Genomic DNA, 23,120 nt, shown 5'->3' with positions numbered 1-23,120 from the left:
AAAAAGCAGTGCTGGATTTTCAATAGGCAGTCTGATCTGGAAGACTCAAGCGGAAAAATTTGCTAAACAATTTGGACGCGATGATTTAGTATGTAACAATGGTTGGTTGGATTGATTTAAAAACTGACATAACATCTTTTATGCAAAAATTAGTGGAGAATCTCAATAAAGGCAAATGAATGGACTGAGGCAAATAATGAGACTAATCGTGTTTATTATTAATTAGTATTGTTTTTTAATTACAGAGAAATAAATTGTGTTTAGTATTAAGTGTATATTTTTAAAAATAAATTGTGTTTAATATTAAGTGTATTGTAGTTTATACAAGCATATTATACAAATAATATGTAGGTATATACTAATTATTTTTTTCTCTGATATTTCTTTTGTTTTTTGAATCTATCTTTTTATCAAATTATTGAGAATTAAAAAAATAGGAGGTAGATTTATCTCATCACTGATATAGTGAGTAATGGTTATAATCAGAAAATTTTGCCAGTCCTTTGATGCTCGTTATAACCAAGTTTGACTGTATATAAAAAGTACTTCAATATTGTGTGTGCACGCGCGTGCACACACACACACCTAAAACTTTTTTAATTTTCAAAGTTTTAATTAAAATAGGACCAGCTTGTTACAAATTTTTATTAAAATATTTTATATTATGTATAAATCAAAGAAAAAGTGAACAGTATTTAAGAAATATCTAGAATATTCGAGAATATCCCAGTCAGGAAGGTTACGATGTTTTACAACATTCAAAGTTTTTGAATGTTGTAGAACATCATAAATGATTTAGAATATTCTAGAAGGTGGGAGTATTGTTTCAGTAGATGCTTATAGATGATTCAATTTATATTATTTTGCAATAATATAAATTGAGGAGTAAGAGCTATCTTATAAAATCGAACATCCATTAATTATAAGAACATCCATATGCTCCAAATGTTTGTCTAGTACTGCCGTGAGTTTTAAACTGTCAACTTCTACAATGATAGATGGAAGTTTGTTACAGCAATCAACCACCCGCTGGCTAAAGACAAATTTCTGCACATCTATTCTACAACTGGCTTTCCTCATTTTGAATTTATGTTCCCTCAGGTGATTAATCTGGCAATAGGACAAATCTCATCAGCATTGAGCTTGCTCAAACCATTCAGGGTCTTATACACCTCAATCAGATCACCTTGCAGGTGCCTAGTCTTCAGACACTGTAATTTGCAAAACTTAAGCCTTTCTTCGTAAGAGCAACCCTTTGTTCCATTCACTAATCTTGTTTCCCTTCTCTGTACTCGTTCCAGCAGCTCTACATCCTTCCTAAAATGAGGCCTTCACACCTGTATACGGTACTCAAGGTGTGGCCTGATCATTGCCTTATACAAGGGACTAATCATCTCCTTATTCCTGCTAGAAAAATTCCTGTATATCATTGACAAGATACCATGAGCTACTCTCAGACCATCTGCACTGATCAGAAAACTTCATATCTGACTGTACAGTTATCCCCAAGGTCCTTTTCATTCACTACCACTTTGAGTGTAGTATCACACAGTTGATACATTACTCTGGGATTAATGCTACCTACATGCAGTACAGTAAACCCCCGTGAATAGCGGGGGTTAGGTTCCTAAGAAATGCCGCGAATACTGAGTTATGGCTCCCATAGTGTAATAAAGGGGTTCCGTTCCAACATATGAAATATATAAGAAAAACTAGTCTAAAATTTTGTCAATGTTTGTATTATATGTACCTTTATAATATGACTATGTACATAGTGAAATGCAAGCATATGGCATTGAAATGAAAATAAGAAACAATTTAATATTAAATGTAATATTTATTAGAAATTTCAAACAAATCTTTCAAACAAGCGCCTTTGCTAGCAAAAAAAACATCCCTCCAGTGCTATCACCAGTTTCGCTAAAGTGTTGATATTTCACGAATGATGAGTGAACTTAACGTAATTTTATTTTGAGTTCGGTCTTCTATCCACAGATTTAAAGCCTTTTCCATTTTTTCTTATTTAACATCAAGAGTTACAGAGCAAATTTTTGAAGCAATTAGCGCGTTTTCACAGACACTACGGCGGATTTTCCTTCCGATTTCTTGATTGATCGTATCGTTGACTGATTGATTTTATAATGTTTTTGCCACTGAGGAGACACTTTCACCATTAGAAATTTTATCTAATACCTCAATTTTATTCGCTAATGTCATCACCTTCTTTGATCTTTTCATATTTCCCTTGTTATTCGTAGCCATATTTTTGTACGGGTTAGAAAGAACTTGTCCACAATAAAGTCACTTTCTTCCCTTAACACACTAGAAAAAGTCTGTTTTACACTGCAAAACGGTAGATTTATCACTTTTGTAAGCATATCAATTTATAAATTGATAAGTTTATTCAATTTATAAGCATATAAATTAAAAGCAAACGACGAAACCTTCCATGACAAGCGCATAACACATACTGAACAAGGCTTAGCAAGAAACATCCACGCTCGTGATTTTGTCATTCCCCCCACCCACTGAGTGCTGTTTTGATCGGGAAAGATAATTTTAGCCACGCCCATGTTTTTTATGGCGAAAAATATTCACGGCGCTTTAAAATTAATTTACATTTTTTTGGTTTCATTTTATATTAAATCAGCGACCGCGAATACAGATACCGCCAATAGCGGGGGTTTACTGTACTTTACATTTTTCAGTGTTAAACTTATTGCCACCTCTCAGCCCATCTGCTCATTAGCTCTCATTAGAAACAGTTTTCTGGTTAGTTAACCAAGACTTTAAACCATGAGAGTGGAGGGGTAAAAATTTTCAAATTTCATCCATTTTTGCTGTACAGCAAAGCCTAGATTAGTATGAATTTGAGTAGTGCAAAATTCAGTTTAGTATGAATTATAAAATGATACCAGACCTTATTTAATAAGAGTCAAAATTCGGTTGGTACTAGTTTTTATTCCAGATTCCGCCAAAAATTACACACTGGTTATCAATGACTTGCACTGCATTGCACCAACCAAACACTCACTGGTCAGTCTGCATATGGATATTGAAGTGTGAACATGTGCTGCAGCTTGTTATCCTATATCCATGTACAGTACTGTATTATATTTTAAATTTTGATAAACTGCCCCTAGCAAATATGGACAAACAGAGAATACTTTTAGTGCAAATAATGTAAGTACATGTAGACATGTATATCTTCTGTACAGCGGCTCCGGAACATTAGTTCAGCTCCGCCATTGTGCTCTGTGAAGATACAAGACTCTGTAGAATGGCTAGAAACGTGTGTAGCGTTGTGTTTGTGTAGTCTCTATGTTTAGTTGTTTCTGGCCACTTTGCCACCGGGAAGGCCATGATCTCCTGGAGAGCTTACTAGGTGCCCGTCTACACCACGAGGAGGTGGGCCACAACTATGTATGTCCTGAGTCCCATGGAGATTGATCATTGCAATCTTTGTCTGCCCTAGGAAGGCAAAATCCCACACCCACTGGAGGTAGTGCTATGCCAGCAGAATCCCATACCCGAAGCTGCCCAAGCTGAGGGTACCAGCAAAAAAATAAAAAAGTAATAATAAATAAATAAAACAAACAAAAATAAATAAATAAATGGAAAGTGGGGTGGGAAGATGGAAGAGAGAGCGTTTTAGAGACATGAGATCCCCTAGGAATTGAAGGCAAAAGATTCTTAAACGTTCCGTAATCTAGGTTCTTCATAGTAAACAGTGGTAGAAAGGGTCTCTGTTATTCTAGGCATCTTGATTTGAATTTGTGACTGGTTGGTTTGCCAAAAGTCGTTTTCTTCTAAAAAATAGCTCAGTTGAGAACTGCTGGAAGGCTTTGAAATTGGTGATGGATTCTACTAAGAATGTCTCGTTCCCTGGAGAAAGGCTGAGATTTTGTGCCTTCAGGATGTTTCTAATGTCCATGTAGAGCGGGAAGTGGTATAGGATGTGGATCCAATCTTCTGTTTGTTGGCATATGCAGGAACCAATGTTAGCTAATCTAAACTGATACAGTTTTAAGTTTATTGATCCATGGCCAGTGAGGAGAAATGATGTGTAGATGTTAGGAGTGAACCAGGAGAAGGTTCTTTGGTTTGCAGTGAACGAGACTTCTGGGATGAAATTGAAAGTCATTCTGCCTTTGGTTGATATGTTCCAGCGTGTGTTTGCCATTGTTTCATCAGTTCTGTCCAGACACGGGTCTTCTCAGATTTTATATCTGCAAGAGTGTTAATTGTTATTCCTCTGAAAGTCATTGGTTTGGCATGCTTGATAGAATAGCATAAAGCACAGAATGCTAAATGGAGGTCTAGAGGCATGACACCTGCAATGGCCTGTAGGGCATCGGTTTTGAGACAGTTCTGCAGGATCTAACCATGCTTAGATCCTGCAGAACTGCAGAATGAAACATCATTCGTTGAAGCGAGTGGAGTTTAGATTGAATTTTAGTATTTTTGGTTCTGTTTTACCACACTGAGGCAGCATAGGTTGCTGGGTGGATAAAGACTGCCTTATAGAGCATAAGGGTTTTGCACCCTAGTCCCCAGTCGGGTTTTGTAATTCTAATGATGGCCATGGTGAGCTTTTTAATTTTCTCTGTTAGGTGGGTTATGTGCAGCATGAAGTTCATCTTGTCGTCTAACATCGGGCGCCGACCGGGCTAGCCGAGTGGGTAAAGTACCTGCCCGGCAACCCAAAGGTCGCGGGTTCGATTCCCGCCTCGGGCTTGGATCAAAGTTCTGCAAAAACCTTGGGAGGTGCAATATGGCCACAGAAGCCGATGCGCCAACAACTACAAAATCAAAAAAAAAAAAAAAAAAAAAATCTAACATCGGGCCCAGGTATTTAGTGTTCCTGACATAGGGAATTGTTTTCTGTAAATTTTCATGAGTGGGGGATGCTGTAGATTGAGTTGTCCCTTAAAGGTGATCATTTGCATTTTGGCAGTTGATATTTTTAACTTATTGTTGGTTGCCCATTCTATAAGGTTTCCAAGTACTGAAGAAGCTCTTACTTCTAGCTGGGATCTTGATTTCCCAGGAAATATGAGAACCAAATCATCTGCATATGCTATTGGATAGGTATACTCAAGTTTTTTGGACAGCCAGGAGTTCAATACGATTTTCCAGAAGAGGGGTCCCAGTACAGAGCCTTGAGGGCACCCTCTTGAGATAGATCGGGTGATGCTGTGGTTCTTTGTTAGAATCTGTATATATCTATGACTGAAGTAGTCACAAACTACTTGGTATAGCTGGGATGAGCGGTTGGCACAGCGGAGACTATTAAGAACGGTCTCCCACCAGAGGGAGTCAAAGGTGCCCTTGAAATCTATAAAAATATCCAGTTCATATTTAGCTTTAGAGTATTGGATGTGATTTCTGAGTATAAGAAGAGTATCCTCACATGACTTGCCCTTGACGAAACCAAACTGCTGCGATGAGAGTAGGTTCTGATTTTGGAAGAGGTCCATAATTCTGACTTCTAACAATCTTTCAAAAAGTTTTCCCAAGTTGGGAAGAAGGGACATGGGTTGAAAAGCTTTTGGATCTGATAGTGGTTTTTTTCGGCTTCTTTATTAGTTTTACAAGGGCTTTTTTCCAAAGGCGGGGGAAACTGCCATTGATTAGACATTCATTGAATAGGTTTAGCAATATGGTGGGATATATTTCTCCAAATTTTTTTCATGATAATGTTTTCCAACAGGTCTGAACTTGGGCATTTGTTGGTTTTGAGTTTCTTTAATGCTGTCTGTCTTGTTATTACACCAGAGCAAAAATTTGATGTAATAAAATGACATTCATGTTGTGATAGCAATTCTAAAATAGGCCGAGACATTGGAATGTATGAATCTATGGTATACAATATTATAAAAAACACAGATATGGGGAGGTAAAGTTGCATTAGCTTTTTGTGACTTGCAAACAAATACGTGTGCTAGGAATAGAAGCTTTACAATGATAGAAATGGAATGTCTCTTATCTGTGTGGATGGAAGACTGAAACCAAAAGGATATTCCTCTTAGAAAAGCAGCAATACAAACAAAAGCTTTCAGTCTCTTTAGCAGTGAAAGAAAATGGAGTTCATGTGTAAACTGAAGAAACTTTTATTGCAAGCAATGATTGGTTTGACCATTTTAGAAATCGAATTGAATTGTGTAATGTTAAAATTAATCTGTATTAGCCAGTGCAAATACAGAGGGTTGATTCAGCCTTTTGTTAACGATTTTGATATTAATCCTGCTTGTGACGTATGGTAGCAATGTAAATTTTTTTTTTCCCACAGGCGCAGTTCCAAACCTTATTAATGGGTGTATCAGTTGTAGAAGTTGTTTTAATGTCGACATGCCTTGGAAATTGGACCCATGGTTGGAAGGTTACATAACTGCACTTTCTGAAGAAGGGTACAGTTATGCAAAAATTATTGAGAAGTGCAAGTCAAAAAATTTTAGTTTATCGAAGTTTGGTATCTATAAGGTTTTGAATGGCAAAGGAAAATTCTGCGAAGCTGCTGCAAGTGGGCTGAAAACACAGAAGAAACTGCAACCTGCTCCAAGTCGAACAGGAAGGTAGTACGAAAAGTGCAGTCGCTTTTTGTCGGTGAAAATCCAAAAACCCAAAAACCTATAGTGTCACGTGTGGGAACATCCCAGTCAACCGTTTGTCGCATAATCAACAAAAATTTGCAACTGGAGAAGAAGCACAAGGCCCTCGTACACCACCTAGCAGTAAGGCACATTGCAGAGCGGCGGGTCACTGCTCGAAAACTCTATGAAAAGTACCTAGCAGCTGAAAGTTGGAAATTTGTAGCAACATTGGACGAAGCGTGGGTGTACCTTTCTTACTGCAACAAAATTCGGGCAATTTATTACTGTCCACAGGGTGACAAGGCCTTTCCAACCCAACGTGTGCACATCAGTGCAAGGAAAGTTTTGGCCGAGGTTTTATGGTTGTAGCTGCTTTTGTCATAACAGCAAATTTGAGTTGCGTAGAGTCGCTAAAAATGTGAAAGTCAACTCAGTGTATTATCAGACTGAAGTTCTACAGCCGTTGTTTGAACATGAAATACCCACATTGTAGGGCTCTGACAGTGAAAAGATCTGGGTGCACCAGGATAAGGAGTCCAGCCACAGTCACGTTCCACCTGTGCTTTTTTGCAGAGAATGGAAGCAGTGACAGGTATTTGTTCGATCCCGTTTGAAGATATACCTGTTGTCACCTGACGCTGCAGCCATAGTTTTTTGCGCATTTGAACTTTTGAAAAGAGCCCTTGGAAACCGCTGCCCCAGAACTGTTGAAGGTTTGTGGAAAGTCTGCCAGCAGGAATGGGACAAGATCGACTTGGCAGTTTTGCAGCGGGCTTTACTTCACTAGAAATTGCGATGCCGTGTGATAGCCCATGAGCAGGAAAAACAAATAGAACACAACCGGTGGTGGAGGCATGGAAATTCACAGTTTTAAAGGACTGTCAAAATCGTTATCAAAAGGCTGAATCAACCCTCCGTAAAGAAGCTGCAGCTAAATATCCTAATATTTTGAAGAAAACAGTGGAGGAAGGTGGATACAGAGACCAACAAATTTTTAATATTGATGAAACTGATTTATTTTGGAAAAGAATGCCTTCCAGAACTTATATTTCCAAAAAAGAAAAAAAGTCGACCTGGATATAAAGTGGCTAAGGATTGTCTAACACTTTTATTGGGAGACAATGCAGAAGGAGATTTCAAATTGAAACCAATGCTCATTTATTGTTCCTTGAATCCTTGTGCTCTTAGAGGTTACAATCAGCCATCGTTTCCTGTTTTTGTGAAGTTCAAATAAGAAAGCGTGGGTGACCAAAGTTCTTTTTGAAGACTGGTTTTCAACATATTTTTGCCCAGCTGCTGAAAATTATTGCAAGAATAACTATTGCTTTTAAAGCATCATTGATCTTAGATAATGCTCCAGGTCATCCAACTACACTTGGTACATTATGTGAGAATGTAAAAGTCATTTTTTTACCAGCAAACATATTAGCATTAGCAAAGGAACATGATGCAAGAAAGCAAGCTTATATAGCATCAGCCCAAAAAAAAAAACCACCCCTTCATCATCATCATCAGCCATTTTCAATCCACTGCAGGATGAAGGCCTCTCCAGCAACTTTCCAGTTCCTTCTGTTTTGAGCACTGGCCATCCATTTACTACCCACAAACTCATGAATTTCATCTATCCATCTCCGCCTTTGTCTTCCAGGTTTTCTTCTAGCTAATCTTGGATACCATTCTGTTATTTTCTTAGTCCATCTGTCATCATGTCTTCGAGCTATGTGTCCTGCCCAAGACCATTTTAGTTCTTTAGTTTTGATCAGAATGTCCTTTACTTGAGTTTGTTGCCTAATCCATGTGTTTCTCTTCTTATCTAACAGTCTGATTCCCAATATGATTTGTTCCATTCTTCGTTGTGTAGTTCTCAGCTTCTCTTCCATTCTTTTGGTGAGTGCCCAAGTTTCACTTCAATAAGTCATGGTGGGGAGTATACATTGATTCATTATTTTACGTTTCAGACAAACTGGGATATTGCTCTTCAGTATGTGACTATATTTCCTGAATGCTATCCATCCAAAATTTATTCTTCTCTTGACTTCCAGCCATTTATCATTATTACAGCTAATGACTTGTCCCAGATAAGTATATGACTCCACCTTTTCAATTACTGCTCCTTCAATCATTATTTCCCTTTCTGTGGCATACTTGTTCATCATTACTTTTGTTTTAGCCATATTCATCTTTAGTCCAAAATCCTTACTAGCTGTGCATAACTGATTAAGATTTTCCTCTAATTCGTTGGGATCGTGGCTAATGACCACAATGTCATCTGCAAATCATAAATGGTTTAGGTACTCTCCGTTCACATTGACTCCTTTCTGCGACCAGTCTAATCTTCTGAAAGCTTCCTCAAGGGCAGCAGTAAACAGCTTCGGAGATATTGTGTCTCCTTGTCGAACTCCTTTCTCGTTTTTAAATTTGCTACTGTCTTTGTCTAGTCTAATAAAGGAGGTAGTACTCTCATATATTTTCTTCAAAATCATAATATATGGGGTATCAATGTCTTGTCTTTCCAGTGCCCGAAACATTGCCTTATGCTGTCTGGAGTCAAATGCCTTTTCATAATCCACAAATGCCAGGCATAATGGTGTTTTATATTCATTTGCTTTCTCCATTAGCTGTGATATTACATGAAGGTGATCCATAGTTGAGAATACTGTCCTAAAGCCAGCTTGCTCTTTCGGTTTATTCTCATCAAGTATTCTTTCTAATCTGTTAGTAATGACCCTTGTGCACAACTTGTAGATGTGGGATAGCAAGCTAATTGGTCTATAATTTCCAATTTCTGATTTATCTCCTTTCTTATGCAGCAAAACTATGATTGCATTATTCCACTGCTTAGGTGTCACACCTTTTCTAATGCACTTTGTGAAGAGCCTTGCCAGTTTTTGTGTTATGTCTCTTCCTCCCAATTTTAACAACTCTACAATAACTTCATCTTCCCCCGGGGCTTTCAGATTCTTCATTTTCTTCAATGCATGTTCTACCTCATCAGGAAGAATATTGGGTATGTCGTATGTGTTGCTACTTTGCAATCCATCTTCCCCACTGCTGGCATCATTCCCCTGCTCCCTGTATAATTCTCTATAGTAGTCTTCTGCTATTTGAATTATGCCTTCTCTGCTGTTTATAAGTACACCATCACTATTCTTCAGTTTCAGTATCATTTGTCTTTCTGTATTACTGCTCATGGCTGCTGATTTAATTCCTTTGTTTTCCCTTAATGCTTGTTCTACTTTTCTTGTGTTAAATATTCTTATGTCCTCTCTGAGTCTCTTTCTAATGGCTTTGCATAACTCAGTATACTCAATTTTCTCCCTGTCAGTGTTTTTCTTGCTCTTCATTTGTCGTCTTTGGTTCATCATGACAAGTGTTTCTTGACTAATTTTTTCTTCTTTGGATTTCTGTTTCCCTATAGGTTTCTTGGGCTTTATCACTTTCAGAAAGTTGTAATATTCCTCGTCAATATCTTGGCCCTGAGCAGTCTGCAGAAGCTCATACTTGTTCTTAAGTTCCAGTACATACTGCTTTTTCTCCTCTTCTGTTATCTCAAAGACTTTTGTATTATTTACTCGAGTCAGTTTTTTCCTTTCCTTTCCTACATCTATATCAAGTGTACATCTTACCATTCTGTGATCACTTCCAACATTTACCTTATTCAGGACAGTAACATCATTCACAATATATCTTCTGTTAGTGAGGATGAAGTTGATTTCATTAGTAGTTAATCCATTTGGACTCTTCCATGTCCACTTTCTGTTCATCCTTTTCTTGAAAAAAGTGTTCATTACTGACAATCCTTGAGATTCTGCAAATTCCACAAGTCTTTCACCTCTTTCATTTCTTTCACCAATTCCAAAATTTCCTATTGTTCCCCTTTCTGCGCTGTTTCGTCTTTTTCCAACCTTAGCATTGAAGTCTCCCATAATAATAGTGTAGTGGGTTTTATGCTCATCTAGAAGACTCTCAATTTCGGTAAAAATTTTTCAACCTCTTCATTATCATGGCTCGATGTTGGTGCATAAATCATTATAATCTTTAGCTTGTATCTCTTAGAAATCTTGAGTATTAGTCTTGACACTCTTGTTGATGTAATTTTGAATTCCAAAATGTTGTTTTTAAAATCTTTATGGACCAGAAACCCAACTCCACCTTCACTCCTTTCACTGTTTTTCCATTGGTGTACTGCAGATTTCCACTTGATAAACTTATAAGTGATTCATTTCTTCTTCTTGTTTCAGCCAAACCGATGATATTCCAATTCACATTTTCCAATTTCTTTTCCAGCTCTAATATCCTGTCTTCACCAATGAGTGTTCTTACGTTATAACAGGCCAAGTTCAGTTTCCGTGCATGGTAGCCTGGTCGTACCCAGAGATTCTTAGCACCCTCTGCTTCCACTCTGATCCTCTCGCTGCCGTAAGAGGGAGAGTGAAAGCTGCTGGGGACTGAGGGCCATTTGTTTCGTTGTGCTTTCATGTGCTGGAGGGTTTGGTCTTTTCCTCTTCACGCTGACCAGGCGTCTTGAAGAGAACCACTCTACACGTTCGTTGCCACCTAAGTGACGTAACAGGGCTTACCATCGAGAAGGTGTGCATGAGTGGATTTTAGGGAGGCAGGCCAACCGGACTTCTCCTAAACCTTCTGTAATAGAGAGATATTGGATCCATCAGTGTTTTAGGCTGAGTGTCTGATAACACACAGGATACCTGTTCCCCTTTAAGCCCCCCCCTTATTTCACCCATTCACTCGCTGAAAATGTTTGTTAAGTTCTGCCTTGAATCTATTTAAGCTATCAACTTCTACAACGACAGATTGAAGTTTGTTCCAGCAATCAACCACCCGTTGGCTAAAGGCAAACTTCCGCACATCTATCCTACAACCGTCTTTCTTCACTTTGAATTTATGCCCTCCAGGCGATTATTCTGAGCAAGAGGAAGAATCCCATCTGCATTGAGCATGCTTAAACCATTCATGGCTTTATAACAACCCAATCAGATCACCTTGCAAGTGCCTAGTCTCCAGACATTGTAATTTGCAAAACTTAAAGCATTTCTTAGTAAGAGCAACCCTTTGTTCCATTCACTAATCTTGTTGCCGTTCTCTGTACTCATTCCAACAGCTCTACATCCTTCTTAAAATGAGGCCTCTAGACTTGTATCCAGTACTCAAGGTGTGGCCTGACCATTGCCTTATACAAGGGGATAATCACCTCCTTATCCCTGCTAGAAAAATTCCTGTATACCATTGAAAAAGACACCATTCTCTACCACTGTCAGTGTGGTACCGCAGAATTGATACTTTACTCTGGGATTACTGCTTCCCATATGTAGTACTTTATATTTGTCAATGTTAAACTTCATTTTCCACCTCTCAGCCCATCTGCTCAACTTTTCTAGATCCTGTTGCAGCAGTGTACTGTCATTAGTGTCATTAACAACTCTGCCAACCTTTGTATCGTCTGCAAACTTGGACATTAAGACTGATATACCAACATCAATATCATTTATAAATACAGAAATCAACAATGGACCAACACTGAACCCTGAGGGACTTCACTAATTACATTATTCCACGAAGAGCAGTGTCCATTGATTACCACTCTGTCTTCTCCCACTCAACCATCCCTTTATCCATAGCAGTTTGCCTCCAATGCCACACTGCTCCAATTTTGCAACAGTCTTCCATGTGCAACAGTATCAAAGGCTTTTCTAAGATCCAAATATATGATATCAAAGTTTATGATACTTTGATATCATATATTTGTGACTTTGTGACTACATCATAGTATCCAATCAAATTAGTCAGACAAAACTTCCCCTTAACAAACCCATGCTGTGTCCAAACTAAAACTGAAGTCTTCTCTAGATGATCCTGGAATGCTTCTTTAACCAGTGCCTCCATTAATTTCCCTGGAACAGAAGTTAAACTGACAAGTCTGTTAATTACCTGTGTATCCCTTTGATCCTCCTTTGTGGATTCGGGTCACATTTGCACATCTCCAGTCCATGGATATGTCCCTTGAATCCAGGGAAGCTCTCATAATTATGGCTAAGGGTTTGCTTACTTCCTTTGCTGCCTCTTTTAATATAACTGGATAGATTCCATCCACCCCAGGTGCCTTTCTTGTGTTTATCTTCAACAATTTCTCCTCCACTTTACTCTCAGTTATTACAAGATTATCTAGCTCACTGCCAGAGTTTAGTTCACATCTGGCATTCCCCTCCCTGAATAACTCCTCATGTGTGAATGTCAATGCAAAATATTCATTTAGTTTGTTAGCTTCTTATTTTCTTCATTTTGAAATATAATTTGTAAATGCATTAGCAACTCAACTTTAGATTAAATTTTTTGCACCTCTTATAGGAGAGAGCAGCACTAGAATTTGTTTTCTCTAATACATGAACCTTTATTTCAGGATAACTCAACAATGCTTATAGAAGCTTCAAAAGGAGGGCATACAGCTGTAGTTCAGTTACTTCTAGATTATCCTAATAATTTGTTGGCCTCACCTCCTCCACCCCCTGATTTGTCTCAGCTTACCACTCAAGCTGTTGAAGCTGCAGAGGTAAGCAAATATTACTATACTGTTTATCATATATCTTTTAAATGTAATAAATTAATTCATTAAAAAATATTAGAATACTGATTTTCAGGTATGATATATCATGTGCAGAAGAGCAAAATATTAAAGATTAATAGTAGAACCCACCTTCATAATCTGTTGGCATTGTATATACTGAAATATGATACAAAATTCAGGAGTCACTAAATAATCTATGGAAACTTGGAGAAAGCCTCTAAAGGATTAATTCAGTCACTTGAGGATGTTATTAAGGAAAAAAGCTAAACAAGATAAAGCAATGAAAAATATATAAAAGCCTGCAGACAGGAAGTATCAGAGGTGTATTTTTGATTAGCATAAGTGTAAGGTATCATGATGCCATTACCATAGCTACCAACTCTGAATTTACAGTGGAAACTTTTTTAATTATTTATTTTGAAACAAAGTTTCCTACTTATCATCCTAACATAGTTTTTTCCATTTTATCTATATATAATGGAAAAAACTGACCTTTTTTCCATATATATATATATAAAGTATGCATAAACAGATGTGAAAATTACACAAAGTGCCAGTTATTTTGGTTTTTTTTTTTTTTAGGAGAATTAGCAACTAAGGCCATACTGCTCCAGGGATATGTGGTGGTCATTCCCTGACCTTCCCGCATCCTCTGTATAGGGTGGTCATGGGCTCGAACCCCAATCTAATCAAGAAGCGTGTGCTATGCACTGCTGCTCCTGCCCACCTGGCTACTAAGGCGCCCCAAAGTGCCAGTAACTAGAAGGGTGAGCATAGTAGAAAAGGACGTGTAGTAGATATACGAGAGGTGAAAGAATGTTAATATCCTAAAAATTATGATGAATTAAGAAAATTATGGGCTGAATTACAAAGCCAATAGGTGGGTGAACTGATAAGTAAAATTAGTACAGTAAAACAAATAAAACAAAAATAAAAATTAAAATAAAAAATAAAAAGTAGTACAGCTGTCATCAGATATGGGGGAAAAACATATTTAGATAGAGGTTGAATATAAGTAGTAGTAGTAGTAGTAGTGGCATGTGATGCAAGAAAGCAAATGTATGAGCTTATGCAGCATCAGCCAAAAAAAAAAAAAAAATCACACCATTCCCTCCAAATGCCTGTCCAGTTCCCCCTTAAATTTATTCAACCTATCAACTTCCACAACGACAGATGGAAGTATGTTCCAGCAATTAACCACCCGCTGGCTAAAGGAAAATTTCTGCACATCTATTCTACATCTGTCTTTTCTTAATTTGAATTTATGCCCCCTTAATCTGAACAAGTGTAAGGATCCCATCAGAATTCAGCGTGCTGAACCCATTCAAGGCCTTATATACCTCAATCAGATCACCGCGCAGGTGCCTAGTCTCCAGCCACTGCAATTTGCAGAACTTAAGCCTCTCTTGGTAAGAGGATCCTTTCATTCCCCTCACCAATCTTGTTGCCCTTCTCTGTACACGCTCAAGTAAATCTACATCCTTCCTAAAATGAGGCCTCCAAACCTGTACGCAGTACTCAAGCCGTGGCCTGACCATTGCCTTATACAGAGGGATAATCACCTCCTTTTCCCTGCTAGCAAAATTCCTATATATCATTGACGAAACCCCATGACCTGCCCTGGCAGCCTGTCTGCATTGCTCAGAAAACTTCATATCTGACTGCACAATTACTCCCAGGTGTTTTTCATTTTCTACCACCTTAAGTGTAGTACCACACAGTTGGTACGTTTCTCTGGGGTTACTTCTACCCATATGTAGTACTTTGCATTTGTCAAGGGTATACTTCAGTTGCCACTTCTTAGCCCATATGCCCAAATTATCTAGATCCTGTTGCAGTAGCACACTGGAATTACTGTCATTAACAAACCCTGCCAACCTTTGTATCATCTGCAAACTTTGACATTAAGCCTGATATACCTTCATCAATATCATTGATAAATATGCAAAACAACAGTGGACCCAACACCGAACCCTGTGGGACTCCACTAATAACATTAGTCCAAGAAGAGCAGCACCCATTGATTACCACCCTCTGTCTTCTCCCACTTAACCATCCTTTTATCCATTGTAGCAACTTACCCTTAATACCATTCTGATCCAATTTGTACAATAGTCTTCCATGTGCAACAGTGTCAAAAGCTTTCCTGAAATCCAAATATATGATATCAGAATTATTTTTTTGCATCCAGTTCCTTTGTAACCACATCATAATATCCTATCAAATTTGTCAGACAAGACTTTCCCTTAACAAACCCATGCTGTGTCTGAATTATTGCTGCAGTCTTGTCTAGATGATCCTGCAGTGCATCTTTAACCAGCGACTCCATTATTTTACCCGGAACAGAAGTTAAACTAACTGGTCTGTAATTACTCGTGTCACCCTTCGATCCCCCATTGTGAATTGGGGATACATTTGCACATCTCCAGTCTGTGGGAACCTCCCCTGAGTCCAAGGATGCTCTCATAATTATGGCTAAGGGTTTGCTTAGTTGCTTTGCCGCCTCCTTTAATATAACTGGATAGATCCCATCCACCCCAGGTGCTTTTCTTACGTTTAACTTCAACAATTTCTCTTCCACTTTGCTCTCAGTTATTACAAAATCATTAAGTTATTTGCTACAATTTGATAACCTTCTGCCATTTTCAATCCTTAATAATTCCTCACGTGTGAATGTAGATGCAAAATACTCATTCAATTTGTTTGCTATCTGAGCAGGATCATCAACAGTCGAACCATCGATGTCAAGTGGACCAATCAGATTCATCCCCTTCCTTTTAGAGTTTATATAAGTAATGAAATCCTTGCTGTTTTTCTTATCTTTTGCCGAGGATTTCTCGTAATCTGCCTTCGCCTGCCGAACCTCCTTTGTGACCTGATTACAGATTAACTTATATCTGCCATAGGCTTCTGAGTCGCTTGATAATTTATATGCATCCCATGCATTTTTCTTCTCTGTTACGAGTCTCATTATTTCATTTGACAACCATTTAGGCCTAAACCTTGAACAATATTTCTTAATAGGTATGAACCTTTTAGTAGCTTCCACGATTAATTCCTTGAATGCTTCCCACTTAGAATTTACTGTGGGTAACATCGTCAGTTGATCCCACTGTACAGAATTTAAAAACTGTTGGAGACCACTGTAGTCATCTTTACGGAAGCAAAAACCCTTTCCTTTACCCCTGATGGTAATTAAATCTTTAAGTAAATCCTACGTCAGTACACTGTGATCACTGCCACCTAGTGGTTCTTTTATCTGCAAATTCCTAATACATGAATGATCACTACTGATAACCAGATCAAGAGTATTACTTTCTCTGGTTGCCTCTCGAACATGCTGCTGCAGAAAACAATCACCCAATAAATCCACAAAAGTCTGACTAGTGTGTGAGTGCCCAACCCACAAGTTCCAGTCAATATCTGGGAAGTTAAATTCCCCCATTATAAGACATTCCGATTTACTAGCCCACTCTATTTCTCTGTACAATTGCTCATTGTACCCATTCAAGTCATTAGGCCTATAACACACTCCTACTTTAATTTTTGCTTTCGCAGTGCTTATGTCACACCAAACTGACTCAACAGTGCACTGTTCATCTATATCAACTGGATGCACTTCTTTTGATTTTATGTTTTTCTTTATTAACAGCATAACACCTCCTCCCTTCCTATCCTGTCTATCCTTTCTGTACACATTGTACTCCCCAAGTTCCAGTTCGGCATTCCTTATATCTGTGTGACACCACGTCTCTGATATCCCAACAATATCCGCCTTTGATGTCTTGACCAACACTTCAAATTCATCAAATTTATTTACTATACTTCTAGCATTGGTATACATGCAAGTATACATGCACCTATTCTTAATTACTCTAACACATCCCATATACCCACCTGTTTCACGATGACTGCCATCCGTCCCTGAAACTCCCAACACCCCTCGCTCCAGGTCACTACTTATTCTAATAGAAGTTGTGCAAAAATCACCTTCACCTCTGCCTACGGCTACTGTTAAACTATTAGTCCTTGTATCCCCCCAAGCTATCAGTTTTCCGACCCACCTAAACTGCCTCGATAAGGCAAATGTCCAGAATCTGTCATCCGAAGCAAATATTGATATATGATCAGGTGTTTCATCAGGGGACTACATCTGACCATATATCAGGAACTGCATTTCTATACTTGTCCATAGTAGTAGAAGGAGACCAAAAAGCAACTGTTTCATCATGTAGATATATTACTAACGTGATTAAGGGTTTACGTGCATTCATCTACTCTACTAAATTTGTGTGCTTCATTTCCTCAGCTTTTTCCTTCACCTACGTATATTTTTCCTGCCAGCTTATTTCTGCTACACATTACTTAAAAACTCCAGGTATCGTTCACTTTCTTATTATACTTTCAGTTTCGTTTCACGTTCGTTTCTCAGCATGTTTTGAATACATTTAACATATATATATATAACCTAAATTAAAATAGCAGCATGACAAACCAGTAGAGTGAGGAATGAACTGAACCAAATAAAATAACAATAACAGAAAAATATGGGGGGGGGGGAGAAAAAAAGGGTAGTGTTGAAGCAACGTTCCTAAAATAATTTAGAAATTAGAAATTAGAAATGCCCACTTGATGGCACCCGTTTCCGAATTATGTGAAATCTCACTAAAATGGAAACGTAAACTAACAACATTAAACGACCAAGTAAACTGAAAATTAATAAAATAAAATAAAATAGACTGACCATTATGCCCAATTTCAACAGAGGACCACAAGGCCAATAATAGTCAGGGAATCACTGCATTTTGAATGTTAAACAAATCCATGCAACAATGGAATGATACTAACATCAAACTGCTGATGCAATAGATTTGCATAGTGGTGGTCCGCATGCAACGAAAAATAAAACAGAAAGGGAATGTTGCTTCAACACTAAGTGCCTCCATAGCCAGGTGGGAAGGAGCAGCAGTGCGTAGCACACGCTTCTTGATTAGACCACGGTTCCAGCCCGTCACCACAAAATACGGAGGATGCGGAAAGGTCAGGGAATGACCACCGCATATCCCGGAGCAATATGGCCTTAGTTGCTAATGCTTTTAAAAACCAAATAACAAACAAAGCTTCAACACTACCCTTTTCTTCTTCCCCCCATATTTTTCCGTTATTGTTATTTTAATTGGTTCAGTTCATTTTCACTCTACTGGTTTGCCATGCTACTGGCAATATCCTATTTTAATTTAGCTTGTTATATGCAACATGTAGTAGAATGTGCTTTTCTGCTACTACCGATGTTAGCTTTTTCTATTATTTTTCTTATTTATTTTAATATATATTTCTATAATTTTTATTTCTCTATTTAATTTTTGGATTAATTTGATCATATTTAAATGAGGGGGGGTAGCGTGACGGTGTGCTAACACTGCGTTTGTACTGCCATCTATAGTCTAATTTGTTTCTATATTTTCAGTTGGCCCCAGGTGCCAAGCGATTATTAGTGTAGCCAAGCGATTTCCAAGCGATCTATATATTGCGTGTGCAAAGCAAATAGTTTTCTTTAGGTTTTAAACACAATTTTCTTTATTTATTTGTATTGAGAAACTTTTGCACTACAAAAAAGTAGGCAGAGTTCCAGGAAAGAAATTCACCTTTCTGTTTCTTGTTAATCTTACTAACCAAACTAACTCAGCCGCTTGGTTACCCTTGTGGCACTGCTCCCCCCCCCCCCCCCCGTGGTGGGGCCGGTAACCTGGAAAGAAAAGCTATCTTTCTGTGGCTAAAAGGAGCAAAATGATTTCCCCTACAGGACATAGGGATCCTAATATGTCTGCTCATGAGATAGAAGACTCTAACTCATGCAGTGCTAAACGTCAAAAAACTGACAGTGTACAAAGAAGGCATCTAATGCACCTTGTATTGTATTCAACTCAAGAACAGTCTCTTGGTAGTCTCTCACCTTTTAAAATTCAGAAATACCTAGAAAACCTAATAGGATCTCTGAAAACAACTAAGCGTCTGAGATCGGGAGACTTGCTCATTGAGGTCTCAGATGAACGGCAATCACAACGGCTCCAAAAACTAACATCCTTTGGAGGATTATTGATTACTGTCTCCCCTCATGCTACTCTAAACACCTCCAGGGGTGTAATAGCTGAGTGGGATCTCATAAATGTCTCAGAAGAAGAGTTGAAAAATGAATTGCAAGACCAGGGAATTGTGCATGTAAAGCGCATATACACAAAACAAGATAATGCTCTAGTTTCAACTCGGAATATAATACTAACATTTGATAGTCTCAAACCTCCAGCATCCATCAAAGCAGGTTATCTGAATTGTCAAATAAAATTGTACATTCCTAACCCCACACGCTGTTTTAAATGCCAAAAATTTGGGCATTCCAAAACGTGTGTAGAGGTTCAGCCACTTGTGCCAATTGCAGTTCATGTGAGCACAATCACTCCGACTGCAAAGCAGAGCAGCACAAATGCTCAAATTGTAATGGTCCACATACTACCTACTACAGAGATTGTCCCCTTTGGGAAAAGGAAAAAACATTCAACGGGTCAAAGCCAAAAAAAACATCTCGTACCAAGAAGCTAAAAAATCTGTACAGGCTCAATTTAACACTCAACCCAGCTTCGCTGAAGTAGTACAAAAGCCAACTGCGGTAACCAGTACTGTGCAAAGAACAATAACGACTGGTACTCAAACTGAGGTAACGTTTCTCCCAGACAAATCAATGTCAGATTGGGCTCGGTCAATTTTGGAAGCTGTGCCCCTTTCTGGTAAACCATATAAATCAAACAAGGCTGTTAACACGCCAATCACTGTTCCGCATTCAAACAATAACCCAATGTACTCAAAAGGTGGTGGTACTACTAAAACTGATTCGATAGAAATGGAAGGAAACGCTGACAGCGAAGACTCCGTTCTTGATCTCTTCCCAGAAGAAGAGATGGAAACAGGAAAACCATACTTTCCAAAAAGAAAATCTGATCACCATAAGCCAACAGTACCTCGGACAGAAACCGAGGACCACACTTCACCCAAATAATGCCCAGTTTTCTTCAATGGAATTGTAGAGGGTATCGCACCAACCTTGATGACATTCGGGATCTCCTTCTCCAGTATAACCCAGTTACCTTCTGCCTCCAAGAAACTAACTTAACAGCTTCTGTTGCTACCTCATGTTATCTACAGAAAAGATAGAGTTTCTCATGTAAGCAATTCGGCTCATGGAGGGGTTGCACTTGTAGTCAGCTCCAATATCCCTTCCCGACCATTAATGTTACAAACAAATCTAGAAGCAGTAGCTGCTTGAATATCCTTTTGTTTTTCTTTTACCATTGTCTCCTTATATCTTTCCCCTAACCAAGATATTTCTTACACTGATCTTGAAACTGTTGTATCTCAGCTCCCTCCTCCCTTTTGCATCATGGGAGATTTTAACGCACATAATCCTCTATGGGGTGATAGAATACATGATAAACAAGGGAAAATACTAGAAAAGCTTTTAGATAAATTTAATCTGGCACTATTGAATACTGGTTTACCCACTTATTTTCATCTACCTTCTGGGTCAAGCTCAGCAATTGCTCTCTCCCTATGCTCACCAGTCCTTTTTCCGCTATTTGATTGGTCTGTTCATGACAGTTTACTGGGTAGTGACCATTATCCAATAGTCTGTCATGTGGAATCAAATTCACCACCTTGTTATAATGAAGCTGCCAAATGGAACTTTGCCAAAGCTGATTGGGTAAAATATAGGCAACTAGCCATCCTGGAAAAAATAGCTGTTTCAAATGTGTCAATAAATAATGCGTTTGATTATGTAACAAATCAAATATTACTGGCCACCGAAGCAGCAATACCAAGAGTGTCCACAAGTCATAGCATAAGATCAAAACCCTTGTGGAACAATGAATGCAATCAAGCTAAATGGGAGAAAAATAAAGCCTGGAATAAATTTTGCAAAATCCCTACTGCTGCTAATCTAGTACTCTTTAAGAAAGCCAGAGCCAATGCTAGACGCATTCATCATGTAAGTAAAAGAGAGTCATGGAAACGCTTTGTTTCAACTATTACATGGTCCACTAAAACACAGACCATCTGGAAAAATATTATAGAAATGTATAATAATAAATATCCTCCTTTTCATCTATCAATACTGAACATAAAAGGCAATGATGTTTCACTGCCTCAAGACATAGCTAACACTCTTGTAGAATCCTTTGCTGAAACCTCTGCCGTATCCTCGTACTCACCAAACATTCAGAAATTAAAGTCCCTTGCTGAAAAGCAGACCCTAAATTTTAACACAGACCACTATCAAATGTACAGCTGTCCCTTTATCATAATTGAACTACGGCTTGCTCTTAACAGCTCGAAACACAGTGCTGCTGGACCTGACAGAATTCCCTATGTCATGTTGAAAGAGCTGAGCGAAAAGTCGCTTCATGTCTTACTTCAGCTATATAACCGGGTTTTCACAGAAAATACTTTCCGTGATAACTGGCAACACTCGTATGTCATAGCATTATTAAAACCTGGCAAGGATCCAATCAACCCGCGTCACTATCGACCTATTGCCCTCACCAGCTGTATGGGAAAAATAATGGAAAATATGGTAAACTCGTCTCACCTGGGTGCTGACCAAATACAACCTCATCAATTTATCGGTGTGGATTTCATACAGGTAGATCAACTTTAGACCTCTTGATAAAAATGGAAAACCAGATTCGCAATGCCTTCTTAAGGAAGGAACATTTGACTACAGTTTATTTAGACGTTGGGAAAGCTTTTGACATGGCTTGGCGATATGGAATTTCTCTGTGATCTATATGCATTAGGCTTCAGGGGTAATATGCCAAGATTCATACAGAACTTTTTGAAGCAGCGATCCTTCCAGGTCCATATTCAATTCACTCTTTCCTGAAAATTCGTCCAAGAAGAAGGTGTTCCACAGGGCTCAGTTTTAAGTGCCACTCTATTCATTATAAAAATCAACTCAATTACCAAGGTCATTCCGGCCACTGTATTTACTACTTTATATGCAGATGATGTTAGTATATCTTGTCACTCACAGAACATGAGAATGATTGAGAGACAACTGCAAGGAGCCCTTAATAAGATTACAACGTGCTACAGATAACGGGTTTTGCAATCTCTACCCTGACCCACTTCTAAAGCTGGGGAACCATGATATACCTGTTGTGCCTACCATTCGATTCCTTGGGTTAACTTTAGATAAAAAATTGACCTTTCTTGACCATATTAAACAACTTAGAGCCACCTGTTTCAAGAAATTAAACATTTTGAGAGTATTATCAGCTACATGGGGGTGCTGACCGTCAAACACTCCTTCATTTATATCATGCTATTGTAAGACAGGTTTACAACTCTGCTAGACCTAGCATTTTGAGGGCTTTGGACCCTATTCACCATAGTGGCCTTCGCATTGCTCTTGGAGCCTACCGCACATCTCCTGTGCAGAGCCTGTATGCTGAAGCTCACGATCCCCCACTCTCTCTATGAAGACAAATTTTACTGCTAAATTATGCGGCGCCTCCGTAGCCAGGTGGGAAGGAGCAGCAGTGCGTAGCACACACACACGCTTCTTGATTAGACCGGGGTTCGAGCCCGTCACCACCAAATACGGAGGTTGCGGAAAGGTCAAGAGAATGACCACCGCATATCCCGGAGCAATATGGCCTTAGTTGCTAATGCTCCTAAAAACCAAATAACAAACTAACAGCTAAATTATGCTATCAAAATAAAAAGCCAACCCCTGCATCCATCGTGGAAACATCTATTTACACCAGATTGGGAGAACTTGTATGCCGTTTATCCATCAATAAATTGACCCGCTGGCATACGTCTTTGCTCACTACTTGATAATTGGCAGCTTCTCCTTTATAAAATAGCCACCACTAGTTTCACGACTCCTC

At 38.6% G+C, this 23,120-nt stretch overlaps 1 protein-coding gene across 3 annotated transcripts in view; it reads left to right on the top strand.

Annotated features, from left to right (window-relative positions):
- Nucleotides 1–23,120, top strand: part of LOC150088195 (ankyrin repeat domain-containing protein 17-like) — a 1,023,061-nt gene that overhangs the window by 307,325 nt on the left and 692,616 nt on the right. For all 3 annotated transcript variants that reach the window (XM_090369376.1, XM_090369375.1, XM_090369377.1), the window contains exon 13: nucleotides 13,012–13,161. In XM_090369376.1, the coding sequence (XP_090225502.1) occupies nucleotides 13,012–13,161 (150 nt within the window). The remainder of the gene's footprint in view (nucleotides 1–13,011; nucleotides 13,162–23,120) is intronic.

The sequence above is a fragment of the Mastigoproctus giganteus genome, chromosome 3 (assembly GCF_048544385.1).
Source record: "Mastigoproctus giganteus isolate SK-2022 chromosome 3, ASM4854438v1, whole genome shotgun sequence".
NCBI lineage: Eukaryota > Metazoa > Arthropoda > Arachnida > Uropygi > Thelyphonidae > Mastigoproctus > Mastigoproctus giganteus.
This window is presented reverse-complemented; position numbering and strand designations above follow the sequence as displayed.